At 47.2% G+C, this 24,039-nt stretch overlaps 2 protein-coding genes across 11 annotated transcripts in view; both read right to left on the reverse strand.

The window, feature by feature from the left end:
• Positions 1-694: 694 nt before the first annotated feature.
• Positions 695-14,933, reverse strand: PPOX (protoporphyrinogen oxidase). 6 transcript variants are annotated; one of them, XM_083715808.1, is made up of 14 exons: positions 14,852-14,905; positions 14,367-14,412; positions 12,830-12,923; positions 11,179-11,313; positions 9,364-9,479; positions 9,114-9,246; positions 7,797-7,941; positions 7,488-7,678; positions 5,836-5,896; positions 5,613-5,731; positions 4,692-4,805; positions 3,802-3,951; positions 2,280-2,322; positions 695-1,377 (listed from the first exon to the last, which is right to left on the reverse strand). In XM_083715808.1, exons 3-14 carry the CDS (start codon positions 12,914-12,916, stop codon positions 1,241-1,243), a joined length of 1,431 nt encoding a protein of 476 aa, XP_083571934.1. In that variant the 5' UTR covers positions 12,917-12,923; positions 14,367-14,412; positions 14,852-14,905; the 3' UTR covers positions 695-1,240. The 6 variants fall into 6 exon arrangements, with proteins under 6 accessions (XP_083571934.1, XP_083571935.1, XP_083571932.1 ...); XM_083715809.1 differs by having other exon boundaries at positions 14,819-14,905; XM_083715806.1 differs by lacking the exon at positions 14,367-14,412 and having other exon boundaries at positions 14,852-14,933.
• Positions 14,934-17,753: 2,820 nt separating this feature from the next.
• USP21 (ubiquitin specific peptidase 21) overlaps positions 17,754-24,039 on the reverse strand; it is a gene marked incomplete at its 5' end in the record, with an annotated part of 28,355 nt that continues 22,069 nt past the window's right edge. For all 5 annotated transcript variants that reach the window (XM_083715663.1, XM_083715662.1, XM_083715666.1 and 2 more), the window contains 4 exons: positions 17,754-17,984; positions 20,547-20,661; positions 20,769-20,876; positions 23,768-23,846. In XM_083715663.1, the coding sequence (XP_083571789.1) occupies positions 17,894-17,984; positions 20,547-20,661; positions 20,769-20,876; positions 23,768-23,846 (393 nt within the window). In that variant the 3' untranslated portion in view covers positions 17,754-17,893. The remainder of the gene's footprint in view (positions 17,985-20,546; positions 20,662-20,768; positions 20,877-23,767; positions 23,847-24,039) is intronic.

A 24,039-nucleotide genomic window follows, 5' to 3' on the forward strand; every position in this document is an offset into this window, starting at 1 on the left:
CGCTTTAAGTGCAAGTCTGCATGTGGTCCTAGTTTACATATTGAATTCCATATTCATTATGTTAGTCCATTCATTTCAATGCAAAGGAAGCACAAACCAGCTATGTGTCATTCGCAAACAAAGCAGCAACAGCAGCCAATGCTGATCTTACTTGCTACAGTAATTTCTGTCGCAGTCAGAACTTGGAAGTAAGCCCTGTTGCAAACATACACCTACTTCTGAGCAGGCACATTTATACCATTGCATTGCAAGTTAAAGCCACAATTTAACACACATTTAACTAGTGCACATTCAGCTTTATGCATATGGCAACAATTTAAAAAAAAAAAAATTAAAAGGGGGCAGGATTCCAGGAAAAGTAACTTTGGCAATTGACCCTCCAGCTGTTTGGGGACAACAATTCCCCTCATCCCTGACCACTGGTCCTGTTAGCTAGGGAGTTGTAGTCCAAAAACAGCTGGAGGGCCAAGTTTGGCCACCACTGAGAGAGGTGGGCTTCAGGCATGACCCCAAGAACGTAACTCCCGAGTAAGTTGCAGTCTTGCTGCACAGTGAATTCTAATGAATGCCTGATATTTATCTCCTGCACAGGAGGAGTCCTGCGTGGATTTCACAACTGCCTGAATCCTCAAGCCTTGCACTTTTATGTACTCAAATAATGGGAGCGAGAAATCAGCCCAACCACCCCCAGCAGTAGGGCTGATAGATATATTTTTTTATTAGCAGACATTTATGAAATAGTCAGTTTTATGAAGAACTGAAGGGTGGTGGGAAGGAAGCAGACAGGGCACACACAAACCCCACCATCCAACAGCAGAGCATCTTAGACACCTTCCCCATAATCTTCAGACAAAGCAACGAACACTTCCAAGCACCAGGGGAAACCTCAAATTGCAAGGGAGGGAGGAAAGCCAGGGACTAGACACCCGCTTTTCCAATTGCAGCAACGCATGCTCCTAGTCCTCAGCGAGGCCTTCTCCAGACAGTGCTGAGCACAGAGTGTGTGGTGCTTGCGGACCAGATAGATATAAGCTCAGAGGAGCAAATCCATTCCAAGCTGAACCAACGCAACCACCCCCTTCTGCGTTTCAGCGCGAGAGGCCTGGATCTTGTGCCAAGAGATTCGTCAACCCCACTTCCAGGCAGTTCGCTGGCAGCCTTGGTTCTTATCCTGCTGAGAGGAGCACTTTGGGGCAGGAGTCCCACAAGCCCAGGAAAGACGAAGTCCCCTCTGCCTTTCTCAGGAGACATGGCCGAGAAGCTTGGCTGCGGCAGTGTGGGCACCAGAGATGCAGTCATTGACCGAGACGCCCTCGTAGGAAGCCCCAACCAGGCTGAGAGGCAGCTTTTGCTGCTCCAGATAAGCCGCTGCGCTCTCTAAAGGACAGAGGAAAGGGTTAGCAAGGAACATATGTTGCTGCCTTCTTATACGGAGTCAGGGCACTGGTCCATCTAGCTCAGTACTGCCTGCACTGACTGGCAGCGGTTGTCCAGGGTTCCAGGGGGGAGCCTCTGCCAGCTGATTTCCTGCAGCCATCCCTTCCGCTGAGTTACCACCCTCCCGCATTCTGGTCCCCGTCATTCAACTGTTCTGGGAGAAGTTGAGAGAGCCACACAAACAGACCAGAAAGCAAACAGTGTCACAGCTCCCTCACTACAGGAAGGCTATACACAGCTTGCCAGAAATATTCTTCTTATGGAAAAAGGCTCTAGCCTTTCAGTTTGCAGCACCTGTAGCAAAAATGAGTGTGTCTTCATAAGAATGCATCCTGGCCCAGACACCGCATGCACTGCGCTCCTTTGGTTTGGTCAGCTGTAGCTGGAGTTCAACATGGCAAGAAGAAAGAGCTGTGCTGCGACCCACCTGGGGGTCCCGACCCCCTGGCTGAAGACCTGTGCTCCTATATACAGTATACATAGAAATGTAAGGTGTTGCTGCGCTGGGCTGTTTGTGTGTCTGCTCTCTTTCTCTCTCTCAGGGTGGAACTACACACAGGGGAAAAATGCTATAAATAAGTCAGAAATTAAATCGTTATAACGAAAGAAAGAAAAAACACTATGCAAAAATCACTTATACTTTTTTTTTGCTCTCTGGCGCCATCCGGTGTTGCATTTTTATAATGAATTCAAAACATTATTTTTTTATTATTGTAGCTGAGGCCTAACTCTCTTTCTCGCTTTCTCTCTATCACACACACACACACATTCATATTGGAAGGCTGCATAACATGAAAATAGCTGAATTAAATTGTCTTGATAGTTAAAAAAGAAAGGCCTACCTATGTGTTTCCAGTGGCCGAGTGTATACTGAGGAATGCAGGCCTGCAGAGACAGGAAGGGGCAAAGGGGTTTGCAGGTGGTCTTGAGCAACTCAAAATGTTTTCAAACAAATTGGAGTTATATAAGAGACCCTGTACCCCTTTCTCTTCTCCTCTTCAATACCCCTCCCCGACTCTTTTTCTCTCTGCCACCCAATGCAGAGTCCTCTCCTCTGCTTCTTCCACACACAAGACACAGAAATTGAGGCTTGGATAGCAAAGAGCTGAGTTCAAATCCCCACAGCCTCCTCATGCCACCAATTCTCCATCTGTACCATGGGAACAACCAGCACAGTGGCTGTGTCATCACGAAAGCAACATAGACGGGGGATCAAAGCACCCTGGGTCTTAACCTCTGCCCAAATTCTGCATTTTTAAAGCTCTCCATTTATGACTTGCTGTACACCATCTTGGAAATCCTCACGACGGCCCTGTAAGGGAGGTGGCGCACTATCCTCCCCAAATTGCAGAAGCAAAGGAGCATCTGAAAGAACAGCAGCTTTGTCTAAGGCTGCCCAGCCCATTCACCACCAGAAGTGAATGTAACCTTATTGTTGGTTTTCTTTATTAAAAAAAAACCCACTTTGAGGATTTCTTCTTTGCAAGTGGGGCCTGTAAGACAGAGCTATTCTGCCTGGCCTTTAATTTGAATTCAGCCTGATCTTTCATTTCCCTTCTCTTCTCTCCCCCTCCCCTTTTATGAAGATCACCCGCTCTGACACCCCACAGCTAATTCTCCCCTGGCCTCCTCGCTGGCCCAAGCAGGACCAATTTTATTGTTATTCATGTTTTTATACTGTAGTTTATGCTGCTTTTATAATTAAGTGTTTTAAAGTGTTTTAAATTTGTTCCAGTTACAGATAGGTAGCCGTGTTGGTCTGCCATAGTCAAGACAAAATAAAAAAATTCCTTCCACTAGCACCTTAAAGACCAACTAAGTTAGTTCTAGGTATGAGCTTTCGTGGTATGAGCCTTTCTAGGTATGAGCCTTCAGATACCTGAAGAAGTGTGCATGCACACGAAAGCTCATACCTAGAACTAACTTAGTTGGTCTTTAAGGTGCTACTGGAAGGAATTTTTTTATTTTGTCTTAAATTTGTTGTTAACCTTCCTGAACCCAGTTTTTGAACTGGGAAGAGTGGGGTATAAATAAAATTTATTTTTATCATTTATTATACATTTTGTGAAATAAAGGAAATCAACATCATCAAAATAAATCAGTTCACTTTTCTCAGCTGGTTAGAGCATGGTGCTGAAAATGTCAAGGTTGCAGGTTTGATGCCTGCATGGGACAGCTGTGTATTCCTGCATTGCAGGGGGTTGGACTAGATCCTCAGGGTCCCCTTCCAGCTCTGTGATTCTGTGATTCTTGAACTTAATGGGAGCTGTGCATCCAGCTGGAACACAGGAGGAGGTTTGTGGAATTAAGACTGACACTCTCCCCCCTCCCCATCTCTCTCTCTCTCAGCTCCAGGGTCTGTACCTTCTGCACCTTGACGATGCTGCGGGAGGGCTCGGCTGAGACCCCCAGGTGCTCCTTAACAGCTGCCTTGGCCCGGCTCAGCAGCACAGTGTGGGGGACGGTGTCCGGATCTCCAAGCCCCGATGTAAACCACGCACCGCCCAGCATAACCTGGGCAAAAGTAGCGGAACGTTAAAAAGCTTGTTTCCCAGCCTGAAAGCTGCATTGCCTTCTGGGACCCATTTTGGCACAGCACCCATTTTGAATTAGAACTCCCAGCCTATCTGAGGCTGATGGAAGCTGGAGTGTCCAAAAGGGCTGGACTGAGGGAAGCTGGGCGGTGGTTTAGTGGCCAGGGTGGGTCAATTTCCGCAGGACAGTTCCCACTTCCAGCATCCTAGAGCTCCCCCCCGATGAGCACAATTACAGGGGCAACACGGAGCCTAAGGAGGAGGAAGCTGCCAAGCAGTGCCACCCCCTAGACTGCTTGTAAGACAGCCAGGAAATAGGGGCTGGCTCAGAGCCAGATGAGGTTAGTGGGGCAGTCCCCCATCTGCCCTAATAGAGGAGCCTCAAAGGCAGGGGTCAGCAAACTTTTTCAGCAGGGGGCCGGTCCCTTGCCGGACTATATTTTGAAAAAATAAAATAAAATGAACAAATCCCTATGCCCCACAAAGAACCCAGAGATGCATTTTAAATAAAAGCACATATTCTACTCATGTAAAAACACGCTGATTCCCCAACTATCTGCAGGCCGCATTTAGAAGGCGATTGGATCTGGTCCCTGGGCCTTCGTTGCCTACCCATGCTCTAGGAGCACCAGGCTGATGAAGCCTGCATTAAGCCATATTTGGAACATGATCCTAGAGTGGGGGTGGGAGGTTAGCCCCTCGCCTCCCACCGGCTCTTACTGTCAGGCGCATGCAAGGACCGCTGGATCCATCCTGCCCGGGGAAGGCGACAGAATCGTACACAATGCCCAGCAACGAGCTGTCCTCGAAGGAGGGTACTAAGTGCCCAAATCCCTGGAAGAAAGAGATTGGCAGAAAATACACACAATTACACAAAGCGTAGGTTTCTTTATTTCTACTTCAACTCTGCCCTAAAGGTTCTGGGAAGAACCGTTCAAAAACAAAAACACAAACACAAACGAAACCCGTTCAAACACACACACACAGTATTTAAACCTATTCCTAATGGTTGGGGCCACTCTGAAGAAGGCCCTGCCTGGGTTTCCCAGCCAATCTCACAGATCAAGGGGCAGGTAGGCACATGGGTGGACACACCCCCTTGAGAAAATAAGGGGAGGGCTTGATCACAGCCTTTTGCAAGGACATGCAAGGACCACTGACTGTAGCTGAAGTTAACATTACAAAAATGTACACTCCAGAGCTCTCAAAATTTAAGGCTTAAGCCCCAGTCCTTGTCACATCACTCCATTTCTCTGTGGACATATAGAAATCTTTCCCGTGACAGCGCCCGGCAACTTTACCCGCTGAATTTCTAGCTGGCAAGGTGTCCCCACCCTCTCCTCCAACCGCTACATCTTCCTATGGGCATGTGGATGTTTTTGCCACATTCCCCTTTTCTTTGGTTTCAAAGCTGTTGCGCTCTGTGACAGGTAGAAATTCACCTGGTAAAGCTTCCCAGTTCCCAAAGCAATAGATCTCACTATGGGCATGTACGGATTTTCTCCTGTGTGACACAACAGGGGGAAAAACTCTAAGAGAAACGAGAGACATTATTCTTGCCTGCATTGCCCCTTAACGCTCCTGGCAATGGGAACCAGCAAGCTTTGCGTTTTGAGCAGGGGCATCGAAAAAGCCTCTTACCGTGACAGGGAGATGCACATCTCTGTACTGCAGGTTCACCACCCCCACAGAAACAGCCCGGATGGCCAGCAGCTCTCGGGCAAGCGGTTCGGCCCAGCCAGGGAGCGACTCAGCAAGCGCTGGAGAGAGAGAAGAGGCAGGTTGAGTCTATTCAAGGTTGCCTAGGATGAAATGTGGTCCTTAGGCTCCACAGTCCCTGTTCCAGGACAGAGGATTCTCCTACCTTGGGCAGGCAAAGCGCTGATGATGTGATCTGCCTTTACAACGCCGTCCTCAAGCGCTATCTAAGGGAGAAATGCAGAGCCAGCATTAATCAACGCTGCGCCAGCCACAGAAGGATCCCTAACACAAGTGCAGTGATTTATCAGATGGTCAACCAGGGCCCTCTGGCTGAAGTCCAGCCCTCTTACCACCACCACAAATGACCACTCAGAAAACTCTGGGTGATGTCCCCAAGATTAGCCTTGGCACCTATGGATGAAATTCAAAGATTATTTAGTTAAATATGTTAAGATAACTTAATTGGAAAAATTTGCAAATACCAGATAGGCTTAGGATTTAAATATGTAATGTTAGAAAATAACATGTTTAAAGTTAAAATGAGAAGAAAGAAAGATGTTAACTGATTAATTTTATGAGAAAATTGGTTTTGGAAAACTGCTACAATTATATACACTGAAATTCAGCCAGGGGGATTTGAGGAAGTCAGTTAATAATGTTACTAAGATTGGATTAAGTACAATTAAGATGTATGTTTGTTTGTTTGTTTAAATTTTGGAAAATCAATAATTTTTTTTAAAAAAAGATTAACCTTGGCACCTGGCCCAGTGCTGGTTATTGCAGTACCCAACCCGTTGGACTAGGATCTGGGAGACCGGGGTTCGAATTCCCACTCGGTCACGAAGATCACTGGGTGCCCATGGGCCAACCATTGTCTCTCAGCCTGACCTACCTCCTCACAGGGTTGTTGTGAGGTTAAAATGGAGAAGGTGAGGGCCATGCATGCCCCCCCCCCCCGTGAACTCCTTGGTGGAAGTGGCGAGATAAAATGCAATAATAAAACAGTAGGTCGACTCTTGAGTATGCTTCAGTTGGATACAGCTCAATTTATAGTCAGGGGCAGCTGGCTAAGGCCCACACATGGTTACAGGTGCTCCTGCAAGGAAATGGCAGCTTATTTATTCATATCACTTCGATTGATTATTGTTCATCATCCCACTTCAGTCCCACCTTTTTTCCGAGACTCTTAAAGTGGAGCATGTGGATCTTGCCCTCCTCACAACAACCCTGTGAGGCAGGTTATATTATATTATTATTATTATTATTATTATTATTATTATTATTATTATTATTATTAATACCCCACCAATCTGGCTGGGTTTCCCCAGCCACTCTGGGCGGCTTCCAACAAAATATTAAAATACAATAGTCTATTAAACATTAAAAGCTTCCCTAAACAGGGCTGCCTTCAGATGTCTTCTAAAAATCAGATAGTTGTTTATTTCCTTGACATCTGATGGGTGGGTGCCACTACTGAGAAGGCCCTCTGCCTGCTTCCCTGTAACTTGGCTTCTCGCAGCGAGGGAACCGCCAGAAGGCCCTCAGCACTGGACCTCAGTGTCTGGGCAGGTTAAGCTGAGAGATAGTGATTGGGCCCAGGGTCGCCCACAGTGACCTTCATGGCTGAGAAAGGGATTTGAACCCACATCTCCCAGGTCTTTGAGCCCAACACTTTAACCACGTGACTTGAACGGGCCTCTGTGGAAATATCGCAAGAGGAATGGGGCAAAATTCCTCCAGAGCAACTGAAAGGAGATTCCTAGAGAGGAAGCTTCCCTGCACTCCTTTCTCACTCCTCAATGGCCCTTTTCTTACCTTCCAGGAGCCAGATGCCGCCCTCTCCAGCCGCTTCACAGGGGTGCCGCAGTGAATCTCCACCCCACGCTGCTTCACGAAGCCCTCCAAGGCTTCGGGGAGAGTCTGCATGCCGCCACGGAGCGACCACTGGCTCCATCGCTCGTCTCGAGCTCTGCGGATCAGAGGAGAATCCACAGGGGGGCCTTTCCCTACAAGATAAGGAAGTTTGATATCAGAAACTTTTCTATGCGTCCTTCCCTTCTGAAATTGCAAAACATGCAATCCAAAAGCCTCCTTCTTTTTCTCCGACTCCCCACGGCCCCTCACCTCCGCCAAGGGCCATGCCCAAGATGACAGAACGGTGGCTTCGCTCGGCCTGGAACAGCGCCGGGAAGCAGGAGCGCATGCTGAGGGTCCGGCAGTCTCCAGCAAACACCCCCCGGCAGAGGCTGTCAATGACAATGTCGGCCAGCTGTGGAGATGAAGGACGCAGCACTCAAGGCAAGAAAGTGGCAACCTGCCCTGATGTTGGGTGATTTAAAAATCAAGGGTGGGGAATCTCAGACCCTGGGGCCAAATGTGGCCCCTTAAGGCTTTCTATCTGGCCCTTTGGAATCTCCCAGAAGCCACATCCCTCTCGCTGGTCCTTGGGTGTTTTTGCCTGGCTGGAATGTGTCTTTGAATTTGAATCAGGCCTATTACTTGCCTGGATGGAGGATAATAATAATAATAGGGAGGCGGGTGGCGCTGTCGGTTAAACCACAGAGCCTAGGACTTGCCGATCAGAAGGTTGGCGGTTCGAATCCCTGCGAAGGGGTGAGCTCCCGTTGCTCGGTCCCTGCCAACCTAGCAGTTCGAAAGCATGTCAAAGTGCAAGTAGATGAATAGGTACCGCTCCGGTGGGAAGGTAAACGCTGTTTCCATGTGCTGCTCTGGTTCACCAGAAGCGGCTTAGTCATGCTGGCCACATGACCTGGAAGCTGCATGCCAGCTCCAGCGGCCAATAAAGTGAAATAAGCACCACAACCCCAGAGTTGGCCATGACTGGACCTAATGGTCAGGGGTCCCTTTACCTTTACCTTAATAATAATAATACCCCACCCATTTGGGCGGCTTCCAACACATATAAAAACATAATGAAACAGCAAACATTAAAACCTTCCCGATACAGGACAGAGAGGGGCGAATGAGTGTTATGTACAAACTAGTTCTCTGTGCAACGGTAAAATTCACATTCACTGCTCTGCTCACTTTTGCCTCTGACTCATGTGGCTTCTGGAAAGTTCTCCTGAAGCAAATGTGGCCCTTCGCCTGAAGGGTGACGGGAGATGGGGAAAGTACCCTTCCCTTTAAGCAGACAGTAGCCCTGTTCTTTTATGGATATCTTTGAGAACAGCTTACCCTGACTCTGTTGGGAGGCTTTGTGTGAGAGAAACAGGCAGGGCAGGGAGAGCAGTGGGACCCACCCTTCTCTCAGGCCCTGTGTGGAGCTGATAAGACAGACGGCCCCCCGCCCCACCCTTGGTCCGCTTCTCCTTTCCCCCCTGCCCTGTGCCAGCCAAAACAAAACGCCCCTCCATAAGAAAACCTTCCTGGCTCACTCCCCCAAATGAGCGTTGCCACATTTCTCCTCTGGGCACGTACCTCCTGGCCAAAGCGACGCCTCACGAAGGCGTGGATGGTCTCGTCCGTTTCGGAGCCGCGGGGCGACAGGAGCTCTTTCAGGCCACTCCAGACCAGAGGGCGGGTGAAAGGAGGAACAGTCCGCACGATGCCACTGGAAATCGCCACCCACAAAACACAGCGGAGAAAGTATCACCTTCCGGGCTCAGATAGGAAGGACGGGTTGATCTCAGGGCTCCCGAGAGCCATCCCCAGGGTTTCTGGAAAGTACCTGATACTCGAGGGGAGTTTATGGAGGGCTCCGCGGACATAGAGGAAGCGGTTCTTGGCTGCTGGGTGGTCACCGGGGACAGGAAGGACATCTGCGTCAAGACCGAGTTCAGAGACCTAGAAAGGAATCGCAACCCTCTTAACCCCAGTGCAGATGCTCGACTTGAAAATAGTGTACAGTGGTACCTCTGGTTGCAAACGGGATCCGTTCCGGAGGCCCATTCACAAGATGAAAAGCCCACAACCTGAAGTGCTGTATCTGTGCAGGTGTGTGGCACAATTTGGCGCTTGTGCGCATGCGCGAAGCGTGATTTAGCGCTTGTGCGCATGCACGAGCAGCAAAACCCGGAAGTAACCCTTTCTGGTACTTCTGGGTCACCGCGGGACGCAACTGGAAACAACATATCATGAAGCAAACGTAACATGAGGTATGACTGTATTATAGTGGTACCTCGGGTTGCAGACGCTTCAGCTTACAGACTCCGCTAACCCAAAAATAGTACCTTGGGTTAAGAACTTTACCTCAGGATGAGAACAGAAATCACTTGGCGGCAGCGGGAGGCCCCAATGGCTAAAGTGGTACCTCAGGTTAAGAACGGTTTCAGGTTGAGAACGGACCTCCAGAACGAATTGAGTTCTTAACCCGAGGTACCACTGTATAGCAAACATGATTGCTTATGGGGGGCTGTTTCGCTCCCCGAGCAATACGGATCTGAAATGATTTACAGTGGTACCTCGCGTTAAGTACTTAATTCGTTCTGGAGGTCTGTTCTTAACCTGAAACTGTTCTTAACCTGAAGCACCACTTTAGCTAATGGGGCCTCCTGCTGCCGCCGCGCCGCCAGAGCACGATTTCTGTTCTCATCCTGATGCAAAGTTCTTAACCCAAGGTACTATTTCTGGGTTAGCAGAGTCTGTAACCTGAAGCGTATGTAACCCGAGTTACCGCTGTACAGTCTGTGGGGCTTAGAAAGTTGACACCGAAGTTTCTAAAGATAAAACGACCTGTGACCATTTGTAGACGATGATACATGGATAACAGCAGCCAATGCCGCCCAAATCAGGAGCTGCTTTGGGGAAGTGTCATTGCTGAGTAGCAAAGCATCCACTCCCAGGTTCAAACCCCGGTGGCCCCGCAATTCCCACCATGCTTGCTGGGGGCTGATGGGAACTGTAGTTCAGCAGCATCTGGAAAGCCAAAGGGTTCTGGTGCCTGACCTACGGCTTGAGGCAAACCAATTCTGTTTTGAGAACTGGCAAGCAGGTCCTTCTCTTGCTAATTCTCAAAATGGAAGAGAATTCAAGAGAAGGATTAAGAGGAGATTAAAGGAGAATGAAGTGGCTGCACGGGGAAGTAATGGACATATGTTTGCAACAGGAGTGGGAAACCTGACTTTTTTTAAAAAAGAGCAATTGTATTAAATTAAAGGAATTCGGACTGATTTGTAATAATTAGGAAAACCAGTAATAAGAGAGAATTGGCAAGCAGGTGATTTCAGAAGTAGTCCACTAGGTTTAAGTATCATCTGTCTCTGGGTCAAGGGGCCATGTTTCCAGTGACAGGCTAGCACAGCTGGGAGTATCTTGCCAGGGATACATCGTAGAATTGTGGAGTTGAAGGGGACCCCAAGGGTCATCTAGTCCAACCCCCTGCAATGCAGGAATCTTTTGCCCAACGTGGAGCTTGAACCCATAGCCCTGAAATTAAGAGTCTCATGCTCTACCAACTGAGCTATCAAGGGCCTCAGCTTATTTTATTTCATACAACTCATATACTGCTTGATTGTAAAGGGCTTCCGATTTACAAAATACATACCATAAGGAGGGTGTTCTTTCCCACGGCGCCAGCAGGGCGGATCCCCCTGGGCCCGTGCTCAAAAACCGCCCCGTCTTCTGTACGGGTGGAATGGATCCATCCTCCCAGACGGCTGCTGCTTTCTAAAAGGATTACCTGGACAGAGAAAGGGTGGGGTGGGTGTCAGTGTTAAAAAAAACTCAGATATATAAGCTAATTGCCAAATGGCACCTTAAATCTAGGCTACGGTCACCACAATTATTTTTACAATGTAATTTTATTTTTATTATCATCGTTGTTGTTGTTTCTGCCCTGGAAAGCAATTCTCTCACCAATTTTGCTGCTGCGCAGGTGGTATGGCAGCAGAAAACTTTTCTGCGTGCCAGCCAGAAGATGGAGATGCCAAGTTGGCAATGGGACATCTCCATTTGGTCGCAAGTGGACTGTTTGCAATCGCAAAATGCACTTGGGGGATTTTGAACACAAGTGTGTGCATGAGAATTTGACCGAATAGCATCAAATGGGACCCATGTTTATCAGGATGCTGGGTTGACTATTATCAGAACCATCTTCCTTGTTTCCTATGGGCCAGATCCAATGAACGGGTTCTGTTATAGAAACCCATACAAGAGCTTCAACAACAACAACAACAACTTTATTATTTGTACCCTGCCCATCTGACTCGGTTGCCTCAGCCACCCTGGGCAGCTTCCAGCATATACCAAAACGTAATAAAATGTTAACTGTTCAAAACCTCCTGATGCAGAGCTGCCTTCAGATGTCTTCTAAAAGTCACACATCTGACAAGAGGGCGTTCCACAGGGCAGGTGCCACTACCGAGAAGGCCCTCTGCCTGCTTCCCTTCACTTCTCACAGTGAGGGAACTGGTGGAAGTCCCTCGGAGATGGACCTCAGTGTCCGGGCTGGACGATGGGAGTGGAGACGCTCCTTCAGATATACAGCGCTGAGGCTGTTTAGGGCTTTAAAGGTCCATGCCAACACTTTGAATTGTGCTTGGAAACGTACAATGGGGCCTTTCCTTTCCCCGCTCTGCTCTCCTTGAATCCCCCACATTAGGTGTTGAGAGAAACTCCAGAACAGCACCCAGGAAGAGGAGAGTTTGTTAAGGGGACAGTCATACCTTGGGTTAAAGACGCTTAAGGTTGCGTTTTTTCAGGTTATGGAAGTACCGGAACGGGTTACTTCCAGGTTTTGAGGGTTGTGCATGCGCAGAAGCGCTAAATTGCGCTTTGTGCATGCGCAGAAGCGGCGAATCACAACCTGCGCATGTGCAGATGCGCCGCTGCTGGTTGTGAACCCTGCGGGTTGCGAACATGCCTCCCACACGGATCACACTTGCAACCCGAGTGTCCACTATTGGCACATCTCCAATTCCCCTCACAGAGCTGCAGTTGTGAGTTTAACGCTCAGCCCTTCTTCCCAGGGAACTGTAGCTCCGTGAGGGGAACAAGAGGCTCCTAACAACTCTCAGCACTTTTAACAAATGGCAGCTCCCAGAATCCTTTGGGGGGGAGCCATGCTTGTCTAAAGCTGTGCCCTTGGTCACCTGCACACACAAAATGGCCAACTTAAGCAGCAAATGCAGTGCTGTTTCCCTCCGGGCCTTGCCCTCCAGAGAGCAACAGTACCTCACAGACAGTCCCACACTCACCTTGGGTGCCTGGGGGCTTCTGGCGAGGTAGTAGCAGGTTGCAAGGCCGCTCACCCCCCCACCAAGGACAGCCACGGTCCTCTGCATTGGGATTCTAGAGAGTCGGGCAAAGGATCCAGTTACGTACAGGGGGTCACCCACAACACCATGCCCCCCAAATTATTATTGTTACATTTATTATTCCACAACATTCATATGCTGCTTGGCTGCAATGAAAACCTCAAAGCGGTTTACATCTCTTCCTCCAAGGAGCTCACAGTGGCATCCATACTGACAGCCCTCTTCAGTTTTCACAACAACCCTGTGAGGTTGGCTGGGCCGAGAGATAACAAGTGGGCTGGCTGAAGGTATCCATGCCACCTCTAACACCATATAGTTAAAGCACTTGGCTTCCTCCAAGGGAATCCCAGGAAGTGTAGTTTACTCGTCACAGAGCTATAATTCCCAGCATCCTTAACAAACTACAGTTCCCAGGATTCTTTAAGGGCAAGGCATGGATGTGACCCCAGTCAAACTGAGAGGGGAATGTGTACACTTTGAGTGCCTCAGAGAACAGGTGGGAGGCGTGTGTGTGTGATAAATAAATTAGATTTATTTAATATAAATATAATAGTAAAAAATAATATAAATATATGGGTTAACGTGATATTTAGAATATTTATGTGTTTTTAGTTAATTGCTAGTTTTTATTTTTAGGTTTGTTTTTTTTAACTAATAAACTTTTTGTAAACGCTTTGAGGTTTTCTACAACCAAGTAGTATATAAATTTTATGAAATCAAGAAATTAACCTCACCATGTGCACTTTAATCATAGAGAGGAAATGTTCCACCCTGAAATTGTCGTCCCCTCAAAATACCTCCCCAGCCCATATATTTACTTGCAACTGAAAGTTTCCCACCCCCAGATGAGTCTCTGCTGCCACTCCTGGTTGTCATTATTAACACACATGAGAATACATTTTTCAGCCCACACAATGCAGTCTGGAAGCCTTCGTGAATGCGGCTTGTAAACCAATTGTTGCACAACCTGAGGTGCTCAGCAAAGTAGCCAACACTTAATGGAGTTGTGACTACACAATATACGTATTTAAAGTACCCACCCAAAGAATCCTGGGAAAATTAGTATGCCTTCTCACAGAACTACAATTCTCAACGCCATTATCAAACTACAGTTCCCATGGTTTCTTTGGCGGGGGGGGGGGATGTGCTTTAAATGGAGGATGTGCTTTAAATGGATGGTTTGCATGCAGTCTATATTAAGTGAGTTCAATTCCCCTGTCTGGTCACCCCACTAACCAGCCCCTTCAGGGAAGATTGCTCTCTTCCCTCTCCCCATTCACTTTACTACCTTATTTGCACCCAGCCAGCCACACCCACTCCATGCCCCCTGTAAAGACCAGGGATTATTTGAAAGCCTTCGGTGGCATAGTGGTGAAAGTGTTGGACTATGATCTGGGAGGCCAGGGTTCAAATCTCCCCTCTGCCACAAAATTCACTGTGGGTGACTCCTTCCAGTCACCAGCTCTCTCTGCCTTACCTCGCAGGGTTGTTGCGAGGATAACATGGACACCACACTTCAGCCCCTTGGAGGATATAAATGCAGTAATTGATGACTAAACTATATCACAAATACTGTTCCCAACTGCCCCAGAACCTCACCAGCAAATATGCCTTCCAACTCGTCATTTGATGACATTTCTCTTCCTGTCTGTAACGTGCACCCCCCTGATATCCTATCCTTGGAACAATTTCCTCAATTTACCCTCCTGTTACCCCCCAATAGGTTCTACAACGCACCCCTTAACCCTGTATCCAGGCCTCCTTTCGTTGCCACCGATATAATTTCGCTCTTCTCTCTACCATAATAAACACACACTCCAGACCGACCCACCTCGATTTACAGCGACTGACTCCTCCTACGCCAATATGTCCTTTACTCCACTCTCTGGCTGCGTTCACACGAACACAAAACACACGTGTACCACCCACCCCTAGTCCTCGGGCGGCGTCCGGCCCCCTTACTCTGATGGCTGCACGTTGCATCCACTTCCCTCTTTCTCTCCTTCTCATCCCCCGCAGCTGAGCTCAGGGCTCCTCCCCTCCGCCCAGGATTGGCTAATAGGGACAATGACGTAAGGGTTCGGGCGACTCGCTCGGCTGCAAAGGGAGGGGAGGCGGGGCGAGTGGAACGTTGAGCATTCTGTAGCGATTCCTATTTACGCGCACCTCCTGGTGGGCGGGGCCTGGGGCGCTTTTATAAGTGATTGATAGACATCAGAATTTAAAATACTGAGAGCTACCCGTTCACAGAGGTCCGTACGTATAGTTAAAGCTATGCTTTTCCCAGTGGCGATATATGGAAGTGAGAGCTGGATCATAAAGAAGGCTGATTGCCGAAGAATTGATGCTTTTGAATTATGGTGCTGGAGGAGACCCTTGAGCAGGGGTAGGCAACCTAAGATCCGTGGGCCGGATGCGGCTCAATCACCTTCTCAATCCGGTCCACGGATGGTCCAGGAATCAGCATGTTTTTACATGAGTAGAATGTGTCCTTTTATTTAAAATGCATCTCTGGGTTATTTGTGGGGCATAGGAATTCGTTCATTCCCTCCCCCCCCCAAAAAAATATAGTCCGGTCAACCACATGGTCTGTGGGACGGTGGACTGGCCGACGGCTGAAAAAGGTTGCTGACCCCTGCTCTCCCATGGACTGCAAGAAGATCAAACCTCTCCATTCTGAAGGAAATCAGCCCTGAGTGCTCACTAGGACGACAGATCCTGAAGCTGAGGCTCCAATACTCTGGCCATCTCATGAGAAGACAAGACTCCCTGGAAAAGACTCTGAGTTGGGAAAGATGGAGGGCACAAGGAGAAGGGGACAACAGAGGACGAGATGGTGGGACAGTGTTCTCAAAGCTACTAACGCGAGTTTTACCAAACTGCGGGAGGCAGTAGATGATAGGAGTGCCTGGCGTCCTCTGGTCCATGGGGTCATGAAGAGTCGGACACAACCAAACAACTAAACAACAACAACATATGTGATTGATAGACATTGGAATTTTAAATGCTCAGAGCTATCTGTCTTTGTGTGATTCAAGAGGAGGTATCAAGGTCAAGGATTCACAAGGTGGCATTAAGCAAAACACACTCAGCCTCAGTGTTCCCCATCTGCAATATGGGCACAACAACAGCCTACTTTACAAAGTTGTTGTAAGGACAGCAACTAGATAATGCATGGGAAGTGGCTTTGAGTATGGCACGTTGAAGTTTAAATCTCCCAGGGTTGTAGCTAACTAACTGTACTAAGAGTAAACCCACTGAAATGAATTCATCTTTGGGTTTCCCTGGGCAAAGCAACTAACAAAGTTACTTATTATTAATAATAATCTACTGTCCATCAACTAGCATTGGCTATCGTGTCTTTTTCATGGTGTGGAAAAGCCATAATTCACTGTTACAAAATATAACAAAATTTAAACAATAAAAAACAAGCTAACAAAAACAGTTAAGAAATATACAATAAAATTAAGCAATCCCCTTGTAATTCATAAGGTATAATAATAAAATACACAGTCCCAGTAACAGTGAAAATAATGCACTTCAAAATTAAATCTTGACCCGAACAGAAGCCCCTAAACACCACTGCCATTCTGATAATCTCTAGGATACAATTCTCTCTCTGTCTCTCTCTGTCTCTCTCTGTCTCTCTCTCTCTCACACACACACACACATTTCCTTTGTCTCCTGTGTTAAAGACAATTATATTTTAGTTCACAGAAGTCTCAAATAAAGACAAATGACACTCTCAGGGCTAGGGAGAGAAAAACTTTTTATAAACACACCAGAGAATTTTAGAAAGAAAAAGTAACCCAGAGAGAGATGCACACCCCTTCTCTGGGGCTTCCTGTATCCCAAATGAGTAGAGATACTAATTGGACTCTGGTGGGGTCACCCCAGCAACCAACTAATGCTTCTAACAGTTTTGCCCAGGAATCAGTCAGGCTTCATTATGCTAGCACAAAAAGTACCACTGTTTTTTGTCTTGCAACAAGAAAACATGTGCCTGCTTCTAGATTGCACAGAACTCTGTGCCAAGATGTAAGCATTGTTACAAACACACACACAAAATGAACACACTCACACCTGTAAACCATTTCACAATTGGAAATAAAAATGATAATTAAGTACCTGAATTCTTTCTCATCCAAAGGGACCAGTGCCTGAGTTTCCACAGCCTAAAGGTCACCCAGTGAGCATAATGGTCGAGTGAGGATTTGAACCCTGATCTCTCCTGGGTGCTTGTCCGACACTCTAAACCAGGCTTCCTCAACCTCGGCCCTCCCGATGTTTTTGGCCTACCTCGGCCCTCCAGATGTTTTTGGAAGCCTGCTCTAAGCCAATACCCCAAAATGACCCCTTCCCCCAAATAGAAGTGAGACAAACACCATTTTTGTTATTATTTTTTTTAGTAAATTTATTCACAAAAAAAGTTTCAACCTCTTCATTTTTCTCTTGTCATCTATGTACAAACCCATCATTATATATACAAAGTCACATAGTCGTTTAAAATCAGTAGTGGCTGCCACAGTCAGACTGGGGGGTAAGCGCATGTTATTTCCCCTGAGGGCTTGGGGGGGGCAAGCGGACGGACAATGGAGGCTCTGTGCATTCTTCCTCCCACACACACACACACACACACACATCCCTTCACAAGCTCCCACACATACACACTCTCTCTCTCTCTCTCTCTCTGCCAGGCCTTGCCCTGAAACCACTTCACTCCCATCCCGCCTTAAGACCTGGTGATTTTTATTTTATTTAAAAAAAAGAACAAATGAGGGGAAAATAAAATAAAAACGAAACCTGGGAACGTATATGGAGAAGTGGATGACCCGGGTCACTCGTAGAAACAAACCCCACACAGTGTCGTTTGTTTTTTTATTGTTGTTTTTTTTGTCGTCGTCGCTTTTTTAAAATGATTTTTTTTTTTAAAAAAAGACCCAAGCACCAGTCTCTATGAGGTAAGAGGGGCGGCAGGGCCGAAAGTGCTGGGTTCCAATACTATTACTGCTTCTTCCAGTGCATGTCGTCCAGCTCGTAGAAAAGGACGTAGCCCTCGCTGGATGGGACCTGGTTCTCGCTGATGGGAGACACACTGCAAAAGGGGGGGGGAGAGAGAAAGGATGGCACATTAGCAGATAAACCTTACTTGCCTGCTCATCTTACTCGCCTGGGATACTCCTCCAGATGTTGCAGAACTACAACTCCCATCAGAGGCAGATTTAGGCAGAGTGACCAGTTCTGCCGCACCATCACAACTATGATGTACTGAACTGAGCGGATTGGAAGGCAAGAGGTGGATCCACAAAGGGCGCTGGTGAAATATGAAAGTCTGCCCCTGCTCCCATCATCCTTGCCCACTGATCACATCTGCTGGGGCTCATAGGGAGCTGCAGTTCAGGTTCCCCACATCTGTCTTACAGTAAAGGAACATCTTAAGATGAACTTCAGACTTGGTCACACGGGAGACGGCAGCCCTTATGGTGTGCTGCTTCTAGGAAGTTAATACCAGCACTTTGAATTTAGTCTAGAAACCAGTAAATAACCAAAGCTGATGGTATTGAGATCACATCTCCTCCCAGTGTCAAATAAGCAATTGCATTTTGAACCAACTGGAAATTTGGAGTCGCCTATACTGCAGCCCCACTGCCGCCCCTCCCTGCCCACTACTTTTGTGTGTAAGGTAAAGAGACCCCTGACCGTTAGGTACAGTTTGAATGACTCTGGGGTTGCGACGCTCATCTCGCTTTAATGGCCAAGGGAGCCAGCGTACAGCTTCCGGGTCATGTGGCCAGCATGACTAAGCCGCTTCTGGCGAACCAGAGCAGCGCACGGAAACGCCGTTTACCTTCCCGCTGGAGCAGTACCTATTTATCTTCTTGCACTTTGACGTGCTTTCAAACTGCTAGGTTGGCAGGAGCAGGGACCGAGCAACGGGAGCTCACCCTGTCGCAGGGATTCAAACCGCTGACCTTCAATCGGCAAGCCCTAGGCTCAGTGGTTTAGACCACAGCACTACCCGCGTCCCTTCCATGTGTGTAGAGGATACTAAATAAAATTAATAACCACTGCCAAGTGTATAGAAGAAAGCCAAAGTCACAGGGTGTAGCATGGGCCAGATAATTCATCAATCTAATTGCCAGGTTCTTATTTTTCTGTAGCCATTTTGATTTTGTGGTGATACATGAGCTATGCTAGATGAAATCTTAGAAAGCACTGTGACGGCCAAAGAAGACTCTGAGAGGTTGGAGGGCAGGGCACCAATATCCAGCATCCCATAATGAACAGGAGAGGATTGTATCGTGCTAAAGAGCGGGGGGGGGGGGCGGGACATGCCAGTGAGGAAAACAAGAGATTTTGGTTGCTCACTCTTGCTCAGAGTCAGCTAATTAAAACAATGAACTTTAGTCAGTCATGCCTGTTGAATTCAATGGGTCTACTCTACGTTGGATACAACCCTCTTGCTGTTGTTTTGCATTGGTTGCAAAACTTGAGCTGTTCACACTGCAGAATTTGGGTTCTAGGGCAGCCGAGTTTGAATGGCTTTGCAGTTGGCTGCAAGGCTGCATCAAGGGTGTTCAGGCAGCAGCCTGGCCTGCTTTAAACCCTTGCCAAGCAGGGCACACATTAGGAACAGGTGTCTTAAGCTACTTAGTTAGTACAGCTACCTAATTATATTAGCATCCTGGTCCAGAGCAGAGCTCAGGATTTATGGTGCAAGGAAGCAGGCCACAGGCAGGAAGGGTTCAGGAAGTGACTTCTGACCCATAAAAGAGCTGGCCTGGGTGAGCGCCACAGTCCCACAGCGGGTGCGGAATCACAGAGTTGGAAAATGCTGGCACAGGGTGCAGTTTTCAGCTTCCTGCCCTTCACAGTTTGATTTAAGAAAAAAAAAAAGACTTTTCTACTCCGTATGCCTACAAAACAGCTGAGAGAGAGAGAGAGAGAGAGAGAGAGAGAGAGAGAGTGTGTGTGTGTGTGTGTGTGTGTGTGTGTGTGTGTGTGTGTGTGAAACCTCAACAAGTGCGGCTGAATGAGAGTGGGAGAGGATCTGCCTTGCATGCAGAAGGTCCCAGGTTCAATCCCGGGCATCTCTAGGTAGGGCTGGGAGAGACAGACCCCTGCCTGAAACCCTGGAGGGCTGCTGCCAGTCAGAGCAGACAGCACTGAGCTAGGTGAATTAACGGTCTGATTCAATACAAGGCAGCTTCCTATATATCCCAGGTTCCTTTTTTGGGAGGATGGGCCACAGCTCAGTGCGTGTTTTACATGCACAAGTTTCCAGGCTCAATCCTTTGCATCCGCCCCCCCGCCCCAGGCAGGCCCTGGAGAAAACACCTGCCTCACTCCGTAGTAGACAGACGTGGCAATATTGAGTGATCTGGACCAACGGTCTTACTCCCTATCTCCCTATGAGATGCATGGAAGAGGCCTTCAGTGTCCGGGGAATTCTCCTCCCCAGAATTACTCAACAAGGAAATTACGCATTTCGAACCCGGGTCGCAGAATTTGGATTGCCTGACCAGCGTTGTTTGCCATAAAACCCTGGAGAGTGTTTACACCCTCGCTTTTGATCTAGGAAAGCTTCCTTAGAACTAGACTAGAATCAGCGCAGTGGAGATTTGGAAAGGAAAGCCATCGTCTTCTCTTTGCTCACCGGGAGTCGTTGTAAACCCGCCAGCCAGACTGGTCCTTGCAGAAGGCTGTGTAGTGGCCGTAGTGGACGCTGCCAGAATGATTGCACAGGGCATAGAGGTTGTACACAGGGGTGCCTGGAACAGGGAGAGAGAACAGGAGGAGCTCAGACTTCCCCTTCTCTGGCAGGCAGGCCCCGAGACGGCACAGGAGGGATTGGCCCAGACCTGGCACGCCAACTCACCGGCCTTTTCGCTGGCAAACTCTTTCAGGTTGAGCTGCTGGAGGGGGAAATCCACAAACACGGAGCATTTCTTAATGGAGTAACGGGTGGTGGAGAACCGGTTGAGGTCTGGGGTAGGGTGAGTTAAAGAATTTTGTTTATTCAAAACTGATATCCTGCTTTTCACCGTCTGTTTCTCAAAGTGGTTGACGATGATGGAAAAAAACACATGAACCAATATAACTGGCTGTAACCTGAAGTACTCAAGCCTGCTTTTTCCTCCTCCCTTTCTTTTTTCCTTGTGTGTCATGTCCTTTAACAATGTGAGCCACACGGCAGGGATAGTATTTGTTTTTTGTAAGCTGCTCTAAAAACCTTTTTGCCTAAAGGTGGTGTAAATGCCGTAAATAAATGATTAATAAAAAATAAGGTAAACTCATCCTTCCAATTCTACACCTGATGGCAGGTGTGCATCTAAATGAATCTCACGGGTTTAAGCACCATCCTTATGTTTGTTCCGAGCCTGTGATGGCGAAGCAATTAAAAGTGCTGGGAGACTTGGGTTCAAATCCCCTCTCGGTCATTAAACTCTCTGGGTGTCCTTAGGGGCCAGTCACTGCCTCTCAGCTTAACCTACCCTGCAGGATTGTTGTGAGGATAAAACGGGGCAGGAGAGAAGAAGAGGAGGAGTTTGGATTTGATATCCCGCTTTATCACTACCCTAAGGAGTTTCAAAGCAGCTAACAATCTCCTTTCTCTCACCACAACAAACACTCTGTGAGGTGAGTGGGGCTGAGAGACTTCAGAGAAGTGTGACTGGCCCAAGGTCACCCAGCAGCTGCATGTGGAGGAGCGGAGACACGAACCCGGTTCACCAGATTACGAGACTACCACTCTTAACCACTATACCACACTGGCGTACAACCAGGCACACCACCTTGAGCTCCTTGGAGCAAAGGTGGGATATAAATGCAATGAAATGTATACAGTGGTACCTCGGGTTAAGTACTTAATTCATTCTGGAGGTCCGTACTTAACCTGAAACTGTTCTTAACCTGAAGCACCACTTTAGCTAATGGGGCCTCCTGCAGCTGCCGTGCCGCCAGAACACGATTTCTGTTCTCATCCTGAAGCAAAGTTCTTAACCTGAAGCACTATTTCTGGGTTAGTGGAGTCTGTAACCTGAAGCGTATGTAACCCGAGGTACCACTGTATTATATAAATTTGTCGCTTCATGCGTCAAGCTGTTCTAGGGGGCTAGGTGGGCTTCAGCAGCTTTCTGGCATCCACTTGTATTGCAAAACCTTGCACAAACCATTTTATTATATACAGTTTTCTCCAGAACTCAACCTGGAGAAGGACTGTAATGCTTGTGCAGAGTGCAGCGAGGGCACTTTGACCATTGGTCCCACTGCTCTGGAATACACCTCTTGCCTTCTCCCCTAAACTCAGCAGGAGTGGAAAGGAGCATGATACCGAGTATCACACACATCAGTGCAGCATAACCTGATGCTTCATCATAAAAGAAAACCCAAGCCAGAATAGCCTTGGCGGCATCCTATTTAGAGGCCAGAAGAAGCCAATCCCCAATTCCTTAGGAAACCCAGGAAAGCATCCGATTTCTATTTACAGCAGTACCTCTACTTATGAACGTGATCCGTTTCGGGGTGCCATTCACACCCTGAAAAGTCCGTAAGTAGAGTGCCGCTACTGTGTCTGCACGAAGCGTGATAGTGTGCTTCTGCAAATTGCGGAAAGAAAATCTAAAATTTACTGCATGCATGGCATTGAAGGAAAACGTGATGAAAATGTTTTATAGATGGTACATCACACCAGTAAAATTAGCAAAAATGTATAAGACATGTAATAAGCGTTGGAAATGTAAAGAAAAAGAAGGAACGTTTTATCATATGTGGTGGGAGTGTAAGAAAGTGAAGAGTTTCTGGGAAGCGATATATAATGAATTGAAAAAGATGTTAAAATATACTTTTGTAAAGAAACCAGAAGCTTTTCTTTTAGGGATTACAGGGAAAGAAATAAGAAGAAAGGACTGTAAACTTTTTCAGTATGCAGTTACGGCAGCAAGAATTTTATTGGCCCAGAAATGGAAACAAGAGGAAATACCAACGATACAAGAATGGAGAATGAAACTGACAGACTATGCTGAATTGGATAAACTAACTGGGAAAATAAGATATGTGAGAGACCAAAAGTTTACCGAAGACTGGGAAAAGTTTGTGGAATATCTGAAAAATGTGTGTGATGTGCAAACAACGGTAGTGGGGTTTCAAGAAGCACTGTAAAAGTTAAGATGTATTGTCAAAAAGAAATAGAAGGGGGAGGGAAGATAAATGGCAATACAACGAAGGGAATGCGTACTGAAGAATAACTATGGATGATTACCAGAGAAGCTGATGGTAAAATTTTATTTGTTAAAATTTGGATAAAATTGTATAATTTTGTTGGAAAATTAATAATATTTTTTTAAAAAAAGAAAGATAGTGTGCTTCTGCACATGCACAAAGTGCGCAGATCACTTCTGCGCGTGCGGCGAAGCCGGAAATAAACCCTTCCGGGTTTGCAGTGTTCGTAACCTGAAAAGCCACAACGTGAAGCAAACATAACATGAGGTATGACTGTATATATTGCTTATCCCAAGTACTTTGTGTAATTCTGCAGAACCAGCCTGAAAAGTAGGCCAGTTTGACCATCTTAACATTTTTAACAGACTGTTCTAAGCAGCCACTTTCTCCCTGCAGTGTGGCGCAGTCATACTACAGGACAACAATTGTACAACTGTAGAAATTGCTATTGTTCCTTGTAGTTTACTGAGTTGGGATTTCAACTTGATATTTTTCTGTACGCCGCTTTGGTAACCTTTGGTTGCAAAGTGGCTTCTACATCTGCAGATAAAATACAAACAGAATACTTTGGGCACTCTACCGCCAGCTGCAGCTCTGGCTCCCAATTCTTGGGGGAAGTTGAGCCGGGGAGGGGGGGAGAGAATACAGAAAGGATACGTAGCACAAGGATGCGAGGAAAGCGCTGGATGGTCAACTTCTTGGTGCTTCGGGTCCTCTGCCGGCATTTGTCACACACCTGCTCAGAGAGAGAGAGAGAGAGAGAGAGAGAGAGAGAGAGAGAGAGAAGAAGAAGAAGAAGAAGAAGAAGAAGAAGAAGAAGAAGAAGAAGAAGAAGAAGAAGAAGAAGAAAAGATGCTTATACTTCATTTTATTTCTGTAAAAGCTTTTATAAACCACTGGAGATTTTTTTATTAAAAAAACCTCTTAAA

Source organism: Podarcis gaigeae (assembly GCF_964106915.1).
Source record: "Podarcis gaigeae genome assembly, chromosome: 16".
In the NCBI taxonomy this organism is placed as follows: Eukaryota; Metazoa; Chordata; class Lepidosauria; order Squamata; family Lacertidae; genus Podarcis; species Podarcis gaigeae.

Coding starts and splice junctions, on each gene's coding strand:
- PPOX (XM_083715805.1), bottom strand. CDS start 14,899: ATGAGAAGGAGAGAAAGAGGGAAGTGGATGCAACGTGCAGCCATCAGA. Junction 7,942..9,113: donor GGCGTCGCTTTGGCCAGGAG/GTACGTGCCCAG, acceptor TCATCTCCACAG/CTGGCCGACATTGTCATTGA. Junction 4,806..5,612: donor ATGTGCATCTCCCTGTCACG/GTAAGAGGCTTT, acceptor TCTTTCTTCCAG/GGATTTGGGCACTTAGTACC.